Source organism: Martes martes (genome assembly GCF_963455335.1).
Source record: "Martes martes genome assembly, chromosome: 9".
In the NCBI taxonomy this organism is placed as follows: Eukaryota; Metazoa; Chordata; class Mammalia; order Carnivora; family Mustelidae; genus Martes; species Martes martes.
Genome location: NC_137896.1, coordinates 108,179,562 through 108,192,371, shown reverse-complemented (window position 1 = coordinate 108,192,371; position 12,810 = coordinate 108,179,562). Strand labels below are relative to the sequence as shown.

The 12,810-nt window shown below is 37.1% G+C and overlaps 1 protein-coding gene across 3 annotated transcripts in view; it reads right to left on the bottom strand.

The window, feature by feature from the left end:
• Positions 1-2,347: 2,347 nt before the first annotated feature.
• Positions 2,348-12,810, bottom strand: part of SOS1 (SOS Ras/Rac guanine nucleotide exchange factor 1) — a 148,309-nt gene continuing 137,846 nt past the window's right edge. The window contains exons 20-23 of one of the 3 annotated variants that reach the window (XM_080813042.1): positions 12,049-12,313; positions 6,678-6,722; positions 4,859-4,977; positions 2,348-3,955 (exon numbers count right to left, since the gene is read on the bottom strand). In XM_080813042.1, the coding sequence (XP_080669168.1) occupies positions 3,464-3,955; positions 4,859-4,977; positions 6,678-6,722; positions 12,049-12,313 (921 nt within the window). In that variant the 3' untranslated portion in view covers positions 2,348-3,463. Of the gene's footprint in view, positions 3,956-4,858; positions 4,978-6,677; positions 6,723-9,008; positions 9,099-12,048; positions 12,314-12,810 lie in introns of those variants that run through there. The other 2 variants (XM_080813043.1, XM_080813044.1) reach the window with 2 other exon arrangements.

Below are 12,810 nucleotides of genomic sequence, written 5' to 3'. Positions count from 1 at the left end.
ATACCAAGAAATAAATGGTTAAATTCCTTTCTTTCTAAATCAGGAGGAAATAAAAGGTTTTCCTCACTATATATACTACACTAACAAACTGGGAACCTTTCCCTCCATTTTCATGATTTGTTTTGCTGAGCCATTTAGAACCGAATTTAAGCTATCATTAAAAGGATGAAATACATGACTAAAGTAAGCTAAACTTGAGAATTAAGATCATGGTCATGGTCATAGATACCAACTAAGTTTTGGTTTGAGTAACTTTCAATTTGTGGAAAAACCCATTAAGGAAGAATTTAGAACCATGATATAGCCTCCAAGTGAAATAGTACTTGTTCACTAGACTGTTGTGTTGATTGTAGTATTAGTGTGGTGTGCTCTTTCCTAAATTCACATCCATTAAAACATTCTTGAGCTGATAGAGCATAGCAACCCACTAAACACATAATCTGATACCCACCCTTTAATTAAGGAAACTTTCAATGTTTGTATATTTCCTGATAAGTCTGTACTCTTAAAATACATTGGAGGGCTGGCTGGGAACAGTCAATTATCTGTATTTCAATAAACGTAGAAACATGTACTTATCTGTTCCTGTTTTAAAAAGTGCTTAGATGTGAAAAGCCTCCCTTTCTATTGTTACTGTTTATCAGCCCACTTAATTAAACCTTGAAATATTTTTATTTTGTGATCCAAAGATAATGAACCTTCTAAGGACATTTCCATTTCTAAAAGAAATGTCCCATTTTTGGAATGTGGTTTAGAAATAGTCATGCTGCATTGACTGTCTTGTAATGTCTTGGATTCAAAAGCAGAATTTTGTGGTGATGCACTTCTCTTCTCAGCCACTTCTTTTCCCTGAATAAGTATATTTTAGTTATTACAAAGAATAAATTTGTCAGCTAGTTTACGTTTCACGTATGAAGAAGGCAAGGATGCAGTTTTCTCACCTCTGTTTAAGGGCGTCCAGTTGGGATTTTTCTAGTCAGTTACCACTGCAGAAAATATTTTTACCCAAATGTCAACTTCAGAATTAAAAATATCCTCTATCCACAATGCTGATGCACAGTGAAGTGGTCTCCTAGAACCACTGGGGTAGGAGAATGGTTCCCTTTGGGAGAAGTAGGATTAGAACTCCAAATCTGACCTTTTCCTCTTTAAAAGATCAGGTGGGTTGAAAAGCATTATTTTAGGCTAACACACTGGCCAGAGAGAGATTGAATAGGCTCCAATGTGACTTCTCAGGTTCCCATTTGGAGTGGGGTGGGGAGTAATTAAAAAGAGAAGTGATCCATAAGACACATAAAGGGAAATCCTATGGGAAATGAGGGTGATCTAATAAAAAGTCATGGGGGGATTCTGGAATGTGTATTATGATTAATTGTAGCAGCACTAGTAGGTAGGCTTAGATTAACACTTGTTGAATGAATGGTCTTATGGACACTTTGTGCCCAAGAGTGGATCTGAAATTAACTTGGGGGGAAACTTTTAAAAGGAGACATTTTACAAAGAGAACAATGACTACCATAATAGAAGTGGTACAGATATTAAAGGAAAAAGATTCAACTCTAACAAATAAATAAGAAAGGATATGATAGGATGGATTGCGTAATGATGATGCAATCAACATTCTGGTCTTAAAGGGCTATATGCTGTACTACTGTGATGTACATTACATTTAATGCTCTAATAAATATCACAGGAAATTATTAAAGTATGAGGTTTCCACCATGATGCAGCACTTCTAAAAACGTCTCTGATGGCATAGTTAACAGAACTGCTGAGATGTTGCTTCATTATTCCGAGGACACATGCACATACTGATGAACTGATGACTCCCAGGATGGAGGACCGCACACTCACAGACACTGCCGTGGAGATTCGTACAGCTTTTTCTCTTCGACAAGTTGCATGCATTTCACTCACAGTATTGGTTAGACTCAGAAGATCAGTACACAGGCTTCATGAATAATCCGTATTATGATACTAATGATGTAGGCAGATGTTCTCTTATGAATAGTTTTGATAGAGCAAAGACCTCAAGCAAGGTAGAATGTTTAATATAAACTAACAAACTGTATACATGTTGCCTAGGAAATTTAAAAACTTACAAAGTTCTGCTTAAAAGATAACCATCCTATTCTAACCCAATTTTTTTCCTACATACCAAACTAACTTTAGATCATTCTTTAAGGTGAATACATACATCCAGAACTAGAAACCAAGGCGTACCACAATACGTGCTTTTATGCTGTGTGTGTGTGTGTGTGTGTGTGTGTGTGTGTGTGTGTTTCAACTGAAAGAAATAAGAATCAACCATTTTCTCCATATAATAATTTAATATATGCCAGCCAAACAAAGTATTTGTATCTTTATTCAATTAAATTAAAACAGACCTGCCAGGTTTATTATATAACATTCACTATATACACATGATTTCGGCAATGCAAGGTAATTCTAGATATGCTGATTACTCAACTATCAGTAAAACATGAACGATGTTAGTGGTGCCCAGCAAGTGCTCCTTTTCACACTGGGTGACTGCATTTCCAGAGTACGGCTAGAGGGACAGCGATGAGCCATGACATGGATTACCAGTAAACTTCTGTGGGGGAAGAGGGGAAAATAGCAATCTAGCATAGATTAACAGTCTCCTAAGTGTAAATCATATACTTGACAGTTACATTTTTAAAAAAGTTCTTCTGTCACCTTAATGACACAAAACTTCTCATTTGAAGGCAACACCACCACGTTTTTGTTTGTGTAGGGAGGGTGGGTGGGGAAATGCTCTTAGAATTAGTATAATTACTCCTAAAAAAAAAAAAAGGAAAGAAAGAAAAAAACAAAAAGAAAAAAAAAAGAAAAAAAGTACCTCTTTGGTGAAGCCTCGGTACCCATTCACTTCACTGTAATAATCTGTAAACAGGACTGCAGCACAGTGCTGGGCCTTGACTCCAACGAGCTCAGGCACCACAGCCTCTCCTCACAGTCCTCTGAATGATTTTTAAGAAAATATTCTAAAGTAGGACGAGTAAAAGCAAAGAAAAACAAAGGAGATGTGAAGATCCCTGTTTAAGATTTCTTTTTAAAAAGTGCATATTTTGAATTACAAAAACTGTCATCATGTGGGCCTGCAGAACACTAGACTGTGTTTTCCATCCCTTTAATGATAAAGATCACTTCACAAAAAGAGGACTCCTGCCTATTGGCTAGAAAAAGTCCCTTTACTTGATTTTCAGGTGCAATCAGTTGTCCAATCTCTCCAGATCAGTCTTTCCAGATTCTACACGAATACCATTTTAATTTTATAATTACGTCTCGGGTAAAATCCACCGTTTTATGCTGCATCTCGAAGGAGAGTCGTTAGTGTTGGGAGCTGTCGTTTCAACCCGTCCGCGCTGGCACGTTCGGTGCGTCCATCGCCAGCAATGGATCTGGGGCTGGGAAAACGTCTGTCCTGGAACAGAGAAACTCAGGAGGAATGGGCATTCTCCAACAGTGGTGGTCCATCTCTGTGCATGGATGGGTGTGTGTGCTCCCTTTTATAAGTTTTTGGAGGGAGTTTAGGGATATGCTGAGAAGTGCTTTGTCGTGGAGGAACAGGCGGCCCGGTGATGGAAGGAAGGTCCACTTCTTGTGTCAATGGTGGCGATGGCAAGTGCCTTCTGGTGCCATGAGGAGAGGGTGTTTGAGGAGGAGGTGGTGTAAAAGGGGAAGGGCTATTTGGGAAGAAGGCATTGCCATGATCGCTTTTTTTGCCCAAAGGGGGAGGCTGGAGATGTAGTGGTGAGCTGGAGAAAACATCAGGTGTCCTCACAGGTTCTCGTGGTGGTAATAAGGGAGGGCTCTCAGGAGGGTCTGATATAGAGGTCCGGTCTGATATTGAGTATCGTGGCGAATAGGCTTTTGATGTGGGCTGCCGAGGAGGAATTGCTGGGGGGCTGTCCAAGTGCTTAGACATAATCTAACACAAATGAGAAAAAGAATAAAACACAAACTTATTAATAATTAGTGTAGTAGCATGAATATATTAAGAATTAATTTGGGGTTTTCAAACACACTATTTATTGGTAGCACCCTAGGTGTGAATCAGGGAGTTCTGCCATATGTTTTAAATGGGGGATTATGCCAATTTATCGAGGGTTTTTTTCCCTCAGTTTTTATTTTTCTCAAAATTTTGTTGTTAGCTACTGCTTACCTATCAATCTAGTATAAAATCATTTATGATTTAACATAAGTTCATTTTATAATTTTAAACTTACTATATTAACATTTTATCATGTTCTGCAAACTATCTTGACTTGTCCAGGTTCTCTGCTCTCTGGACACTCAGAACCAGTGAATCAGGTTAATGGTTGACAAAGAAAGAAGCTTAAACAAGTGCAAAAAATGGCTATAATAAGCCTTTAAGGTCTCTTCCAACCCAGAACTGTCATGCAAATCCCATTTAATAGCATGTCAGATTTACGATAAGGGGCTCAGATAGGTAATGTTTAATTTTCACTTAACATAGTGCTTCATATAAAGCTTCACACCTCTTCGCTTCTTTCTGTGTAGTCTCTGCTTGAGACATTATTCTTTACAGATTAAAACCGTTTTTTCCTTGACATTACCCATAATTCAGATTTATAAGCATTTTGAAAACATATAAAAAAAACTGTGTTCAGAAGAAAAAAAACTGTGTTCAGAAGAAAGGAAATAAAACAGTACTTCAGGGTAAATCTGTATCTGGCCCTCATCTAGACTCTATTAAGCTCAGCTACCCTGAAGTGTTAACCTAATCCTGTGGGAACTAAACCAGACACGGGGGCATGATTATCATAACCGTAATGACTCCAGTGTCCAGGTAACAGGGCTCTTTACTTACCTTAGATGGCGAAGATTCGGCGGGGGCAGATTCCGGCCGTCTTCGTGGAGGAACAGGAGGGGGGACGGGCACCTCATCAGTACCCTTGGTTAAACTTATAGATGATACTGAAGCAGATCCTGTAGGATGTTACATTATTTTTAAAGTTCACCGGAATTTTATTTCATCTATTAATCCTGAAAAGGCTTAGTTGAAACTGCTTATATTTATTAAAAGAAATGTACAGAATTATCAAAAGCAGTTTAATAGACCAATACACAATAGTATTTCCTTTATTAAAGCAAACTACTATAAAAGCATGCAGAAATTTCTCAGCAAGATTTAAAAAAAAATGCCTAAGATATTCTGTTATTTTGCTTCTTGAACAAAATAACATTCCCACTGTTAATCTGTTATTGGAATTTTTAATTTGGTTAGGATTCTCAGATATCTGGGAGAAACAGCAAACTACTAAAAACTTCTGGAATGGTAATTTTGTAATGGGCTCATTTACTTTCTTTGATTTTATTAGTATAGAATTTCCCTGCCTTTACTAGATCGTCTTTGGGATTCGTTTCTGATCTTAACTGCTCTCCCCAGGGATTCTCTCAAAGGATGCCAGGGAGAGAACTCATGTCGGGTGGGTGAGTGTCTCTCCTCACTTTGCTTAGGTATAAGCAGGCTCTCCTTGGCGGGTGAGCAAAATCAGGTTCATCATACTCTAATCCGAGAAATTTTAACTGTGATGGAGCTATTTAAGATGACGGAGGCAGCCCTGATAAAAACAGAAATTACACTAGAATCTAGTGAACCTGATGTAAGAATAAGCTGAGGAACTGGCACAACAAAGGTAAGTAAAGCTTCTAATTGGAACTTATCCTACAGACATTTATGATGACGAGGGCATAATATAGGCATAAAGTCATTACATTCTGAAAGACAACATTTATGTAAGTTGTTAGTTTGTGAACAGTATAAAGAAGATATGAAAAAATACATAAATGATCATTCAGAACTATACTTGGCAGGTTCTTGTTTTCCTTTAAGCATCGACAGCTTTTATTTTGTCAGTGAAAACTTAAAATATAGAACTTAGAGAGTACTTGTACTGGTATTATTCAAATGAGCAACATTTTGATCACCTACCTTTTTTCTTAAGAGACTACACAGTAAATTAATTTAGCTTATAACTAATGTTTTCCATTGTGTATATTTTGAAATCATTGGTATGAAGGACAGCAAAACCACTAATTAGCTTAAAACTTAAAATCAGTTGGTGAATTGTTAGTTGACTTTAAAAATAAAAGCAAATATCTACAGTGGAATTTTATTTTGCTTAACAGTGATGAATATTTAGGCCGTATAATGTAAGTAGTTACAATGATAAGGTAGTGCTTCTAATGTCAAGTAATAGTCATTTGCCCAGAGTTTGTGCCGTCGCCAGGCTAAGTGCACGTTGTGATTCTGACACTGCGGTAGCTGCCAGCATTCCCATACGCGCATGCATGCTCTTGCTGTTTGTTTGTTTTAAAGATGGGTGTTAAAATATATTTAGAACTCTACAGTTGGAAAAGTGAAATGGTTAAATGTGGAAGGCGCCCATATAAAAATGTTCTTTTAAAAGAGAAAACAGGTTTTACAAAAAGCATGAAAAGTATCTAAGTTGAAGCAAATCATTTATGATCAGAAGATAGCACACAAGTGAAGCCCTCACTTCTGATACTGCAAGCAAGGCACCAAGGCTGCCAGACCCAAGAGGAGTTTTAGCAGGGAAGGTTACACTTGGTTTGATTTTTAAAGCCAAAGCAAGAATTAGGAGTCTTAAACCAAATATACTAACTTGGGCCATGGGGCAGTGAAACTTGGATAAAGACGGTATCGCTGCCTGTGAAAGGAAACAAGAAAGAGTGGATTTTTTTTCTTTCATTGATAAATTCAACTCATCTGTAAAAATGCATTTATGATAAAAATGTCATTTCTGTCATTCTAATTGTAAAGAATGGTACAACAGTCTTTAGTAAAAGCTCATGACTTCTTACTTTTGAGAAAAATAAAGAATTAAACTGAGCTAACATATTGGGAATTTTGACGATTCCTTTTAGATTCACTACCTGATGTCAAAGCAAGTAAATGAAAAGCATTCATGAGAAAACTAAAATATGCTCTGTTAGTGGAAGACTTTTAAAAAATGTATAAACCCAATTTAAGCAAAAAATTCAGCTGGACATATAGAAATATGTCATTTACTAAAGGTTATTTTGAAAACTCAAATGTACTAAAAAATGAATTTATGTTATGTCAATTGAAAAATAAAAGGGAATTTTTTACTAATATTATTATATATTTTTGAAAATGTTCTTGCAGTGTATAGTCTCATTGCAAAGTAGTTACACCTCTGGATATTACAAAACAAGCTTGGAAGTGATATAGCCCTTTCCTTCTATATTCTTGAACATTTAAAAAAAGCAATAAATATTTGGTGCTTAGACACATTTTACACAGGAAACTCACTGACAAATTTAGAATGTTTAATTTTAACGGTATTAATTCTTCTAAAAAAAAAAAAAAAAAGAATTGAAAACCATAAAGCCAAAGTCCCAAGAACACTAAAGTAGAAAAGTGAGACAAGAGGCTAAGTGATCTGTACTGGTTCCAAACATAATTGTCGATGTGACACTGCCTCCTATTACCAACATACTGAACCTGTAATATCCAAAGACAAAAATAATTCCTGTAGCACTCATCTGAGCTAATTTTTTTAAAAATTCAGGTTCTTCTCTCTCTCTTTTTGCACAACAGACCATCACTCAAACAATTTGGACCATTGTGTTTTTCTGGCTGCCTTGAACAAGGACAATTTTATGTTCCAGGTTCAGTTGGCAAGACTATTAATGTGACTGCTATTTATATAGATATGGTGGGTTTATTTCCCACAGAGCCCCAATTTCCAGCAACCTATCCCGTTAACCCCCTCTCCTTATGCACGGATATTTATTTAGAGGCCATAGTTACCAAGGGTAGCAATCCAGCTAATTGTACTAAGTTATCTCTCAGAAGATTATAGTTAATTTTATACTCTTTGATAGTAAATGAAGCTGCTGCTCTGTCGATGATTTGCTCCACTATTTATTAGGCACCTATGATGGAACAAGGATGAAAGGGGTATATTTACCTGTAGCGTTTACCCACTTAATATTTTTTTCCACTTTTCTTGGAAAGGAAACAAATACGCCTCCCAGGAGGTAAGCCTCAAGAGCATGGTAGTACACTTAGTACAAGATGGGAATAAAACAAAAACACAAAACTCATGACTGCTACAAGCTGTAGGCTTTTAGAAAGTATTATGATACCTATGCATACACACCTGTCTATTTATAGACTTGGCTTTGCTCCTATTTATATATATGTGTATGGCACAGGTTTAGGTTTCTGTGTTTGGTAAGTTATGGGCACTTTTCTGATTTGTCATTTTAAATGAATTTCTTGGTCTCACTGCCTAGAAAATGCTAAAAAAAAAATCCTTTAGAATTATTCATGCTTTAATTAAAAACTATATACTAGAAATTCTATACTAGCTAGGTACTGAACAAGTTTACTGATAATGACTTAGGAATGAAGCCCAATTAATTAAAAAAGTAGTATTAATTGTTAGGTATAAATCCCAGATAAAAGGTCAGTGGTTCTCAATCTTGGCTACACATTTCAATCCCTCTGGAAAGCTTTAAAAAAAAAAAAATACTGATTTCCAAAACCAGTCTAATTCAAGTGCAGGCTGGGGATATAGGTTGTTTTTTAAGTTCCCCAGAGGATCATACTGTACAGTCAGGATTAAAACCCTGTTGAAGATACTTTTCAGTTTATAACTGGGTCCTTCTTGAAAACAGGAACAAGCTCTTCCTATAGGAAAAAATTCTATAAATCACCAATAACTTCTTAAAGTCACAAAAGCCTGTTAAATGCAAATGTATCTGAGATTAGAAACTAAGCACCCACAACAATCTTCTGTGAAGAAAAGCCTTACATTCCAGCTTGAAATGCCTGGAATACATCTTCTGCGGTCAGAGCTTCCTCTCCTGAGGGCTAGGGCTGAAGCTCATCAGCAGCACAAGACCAGGCGGGACCTCTGGCTCCCTTTCATGACCAGGCCGTCTTCAAACAGGAAGGCACCTAGAGCATGTCCTCCTCCTCTCCACCTTGCGATGGCAGCGGAAACACGCCAGCAGCGAGACGGGTGTCTGTCCTCAGCACCTCAAAGGTGGAGCTGACCAGGCCAAGTGTAAGGCAGGGCTCTGAAGGGGAGGGTCCTACATAGGGAGGTGGCCAGTTTCCTTCCCTCTCTGTCCTCACCACACAGCTTCCCATGACCACTCGTGCCCATCCTATCATCCCCTTTGTGTAAACTTCCACAGGACTGTCTTCCCCACTCATTTAGCATTTTGCTGAGCCCTATGTATCTTCTCTGGTAAAGCTTGCAATCTTACTGAGAGTGAAAATAAACATAGTACAAAGAAAATCATGGCATTAACAATGATTAAAGCACTTAACTATGATTTTCTTTGTATGACGATTATTTTTCATCTCTCAGAAAGATTATGAGCTTTACCAGAGAAGATGTGATGTGTAAGTGCTTGGCAAAGAGTGAGACAGGCAACAGATACTGGCTGATTAATTAATTATGGTTTTAAAGTAAATTATTTTGAAAGACAAAAATGTAAAAAGCAAAAAAGGACTATTTTAACTGATCAAAAATTCTAATCAGACTTCGCCTTTTGAAAAACTTAGGCAATGGAACTTTCTGCTGGTTTGTATTGAACAGAATATGTCCAGATGACCTAAGAATGTAGGCACAGCAGCTCTTTCCTGACAGGCCCTGAGGATGTAGGAATTCTCTCTGTGGGAGCAACACAGTGGGCAAGCTGGGAGCTCCGGTGACCCCCCAAGTCCTAGCAGGTCTGTTAAGCAGAAGTGGGGTCATCAGCACATGACAACCTTGGCTACACAAAGGCCCTGGGTAAGTTTTAAGTAAGGGACTGAGCATACAGATGGTTTTATATTATGTTGGCTTCTTGGATTTCAAAACCAGTTATTTTCGGTTTTTACTAAGAGCAAAGGGAATGGTAGCAGGAATTTTCTTTATCACAAAGAAAGCGAAACTGAGGAAACCCTCCAAGCTAAGCTTATAAAGCCTAACTCCTGGAACAATGGTTTCTTCACCTTCCAGCTGTTGAATACTGTTCCCTTGCCACATAAGACAGAGCACTGCATTCCTGAATGATTCTTTCTTCCCTCTGTGACTAACTGCTTTAAAGATTAAGCACTAGTAGGGAACGTTAATGTGCTTACCTCCCATTTTTCCTACCTCTTCCATTTTTAGCTACATTTTAAACTGAGAGAAGTAGAATTTGCAATTGATAGCTTTCACATGATTTCAATAATTTATTTATGTGGGAATCTTTATAATATAGACCACAGCTATCTGCACTAAGAAAAAAAATCCTGCAAACAGAATTAATAACGATTTTGGGTTGGGTATACTGCAAAAAGTGCTGGTTTTATTACTTAATTTGAGAGGGTTTATGAATTGGGGAAAATAAACGGGAATTTTTTTTTACCTGGTGTTTGTTTGAACTTACCAAAAATACCCGGTAGCTTAGTATGTATATAACGTGACTCCATAATGCCCAGTAGCCAAATAAAGCCAAGATGTAGTAGTTCAAACACACTTTAGGTAGTAAAAAAACAGGACAAACTGCTGGCTAACTAGGAATGTATGTACAACACAGGAATAAATAAATAGGATTCTGGACCAAATCTCCAAAGAATAATTTTAAGTTGATTTTTTTTAAAAAAAGGTATAGCCTCTGAGTTGGAAGAAACCTTAAAATTATAGCTGGATTCCCAGAAGGCACAGAAAGTCTTTTATCTAAAATCAGAAAGCTCACTAGCAGACTGAGATCCCACATCGGATTCCTAACTCCTAGGTCACCCGCTTCTCAACCTCCTTCCCCACAATAACAACAAGCTGTCTCTCAGGACTGGATTCTGCTCTGTCAGTTACCAGCATAGTACCTGATCTGTACATGAGCTGACAGCCAATGGGAAGAGCATGTGGAAGTGGCTGAGGAGGGTAAAGATGATGGGATTCAAGTTTTGATTTAGTACTGAGCAAACAGAAAGAGATCGTGTGCTCTTAGAGCTCTAAAGCTCCACGTGGTATTGACCAGGAGATGAGGGGAAGCAGGGTGACCTACATATCAAACGCAGCCTCTTCCAAGGGCTGGAGCTGAGCTGTAGTGTTTTGAAGTCACTAGCCATATGTGGATTAACAAGCACGTGAATGTGTCTAGTCTGAGTTGAGGTGTGCTGTAAGTGTGAAATGCATACTGGATTTTGATGATTTAGAACAAAAAGGAGAATGTAAAATAGCTCAATAAATTTTTATCTTTGAGTTCATGTTGCAGTGATAATACTGTAGCTTAACACACTAAGTTAAATAAAATATATTATTAAAATTAATTTCACTTAATTCTTTTTGTTTGTTTAAATGTGCCTATAGAACACTTAAAGTACACACGTGGCTCACCTTATATTTCTACTAGACAGCACTGGTCCAGAAATAAGAAAGGAAGGAGCAATAGTATGCAGTCTGTCAGATTTGTATGGCTGGGCTCGAAAGCACAGGCAGTGTATTAGCAGTGCTATGCAGTAGCTGCCAGATGGTGTAGACTGAGAAAGGGTTAAGTAGGAGTTTAAATTGGATACTTGCTGGAAAATTTGAAACCCACAGAGTTTGGTGGAAAGGGAAGGATGTACTGAGTAGTATTCAAATATAGTATTTTTGGAGGCAGCATTTAAAGAACTGGACTGAAAATCCTTGCAGATTTTAGGAGTTATCTTTGTTTCTTCTAGATACGAGGAACGCATGTTAAATTCACCAGTTGAAAACAAATGCTCAAATCGAGTTTCAATTACCAATTTTGTCACCAGACCTTCTGGTAAAGTATAATAAATTTAAAGAACGCTATTCCAATAGGTTTTTAAAAATTTCAAGTTACTGGGGTTTACAATTTGCTTTATATTTTTATAATATCTTTTGAAATGGTATTTGTATACAAATTTACAAAAAATAAAAAAGTTATACAGATTCTTTTCACCTCTAGCACATATAATACTACCAATTACTTTAAAGCACTTAGAATATTAGCACCTACTTGAGTGAAAAGGGCTCGAATGATCAGAATCAAAAACGCTGCAAACATCGGTGGTACTAGAAGCACCAGACGCAGGAGGAGGTGTTAACGGTGTTCTTGGAGAATTTGGTGCAGATGCTGTACTTTCTGTTTCACTTTCAGGGATCCTACTATAACTAATTTTCCTTGGCTCCTGCTGCAGAGGTGTGGGATGTCTCATGGTACCTGGTCTTGGGTTTGATGGACGAACACCAGGAGATTTTAGGGGATAGCTATATTTTTTTGGCTGCAGACATAATAAAAGAAACACAGTATTTACAACACCATAACAGAAAGGAAAGTTTTTCTCTATATGCCTGGGTAAAACTCAACTATTATCTAGGAAAACCATAAACCACTACTAAAGAAGTTATATAATGATTAAAATCAAAGTGTCCAAGTTAAAATAGTAACATCCCATTTCCATAAAGCCTTGGCTATCTAAAATGTTAAGCAATGAATTTTTTTTAAATAGCTGAGTTTTAGTCCTAAAAATACCGGAGTATTTGTTACCTTAATATTTTTATCTTAATATTTTTGAATGGAAATATTTCTAAGATATGCTGTAGATTTCTCTGGCTTTTTAAACAGACCTTGTTGAACTAATTTAACCTTGCTGGAAAAGCCAGGATCATTATTATGAACTATGACACCTTATGATGCTGTAATACTGTGATGTTGGAATCATTTGAGCTATTTACAAATGCATTAAATTGCTTCAGTTTTCATCTGTGTGTGTGTATG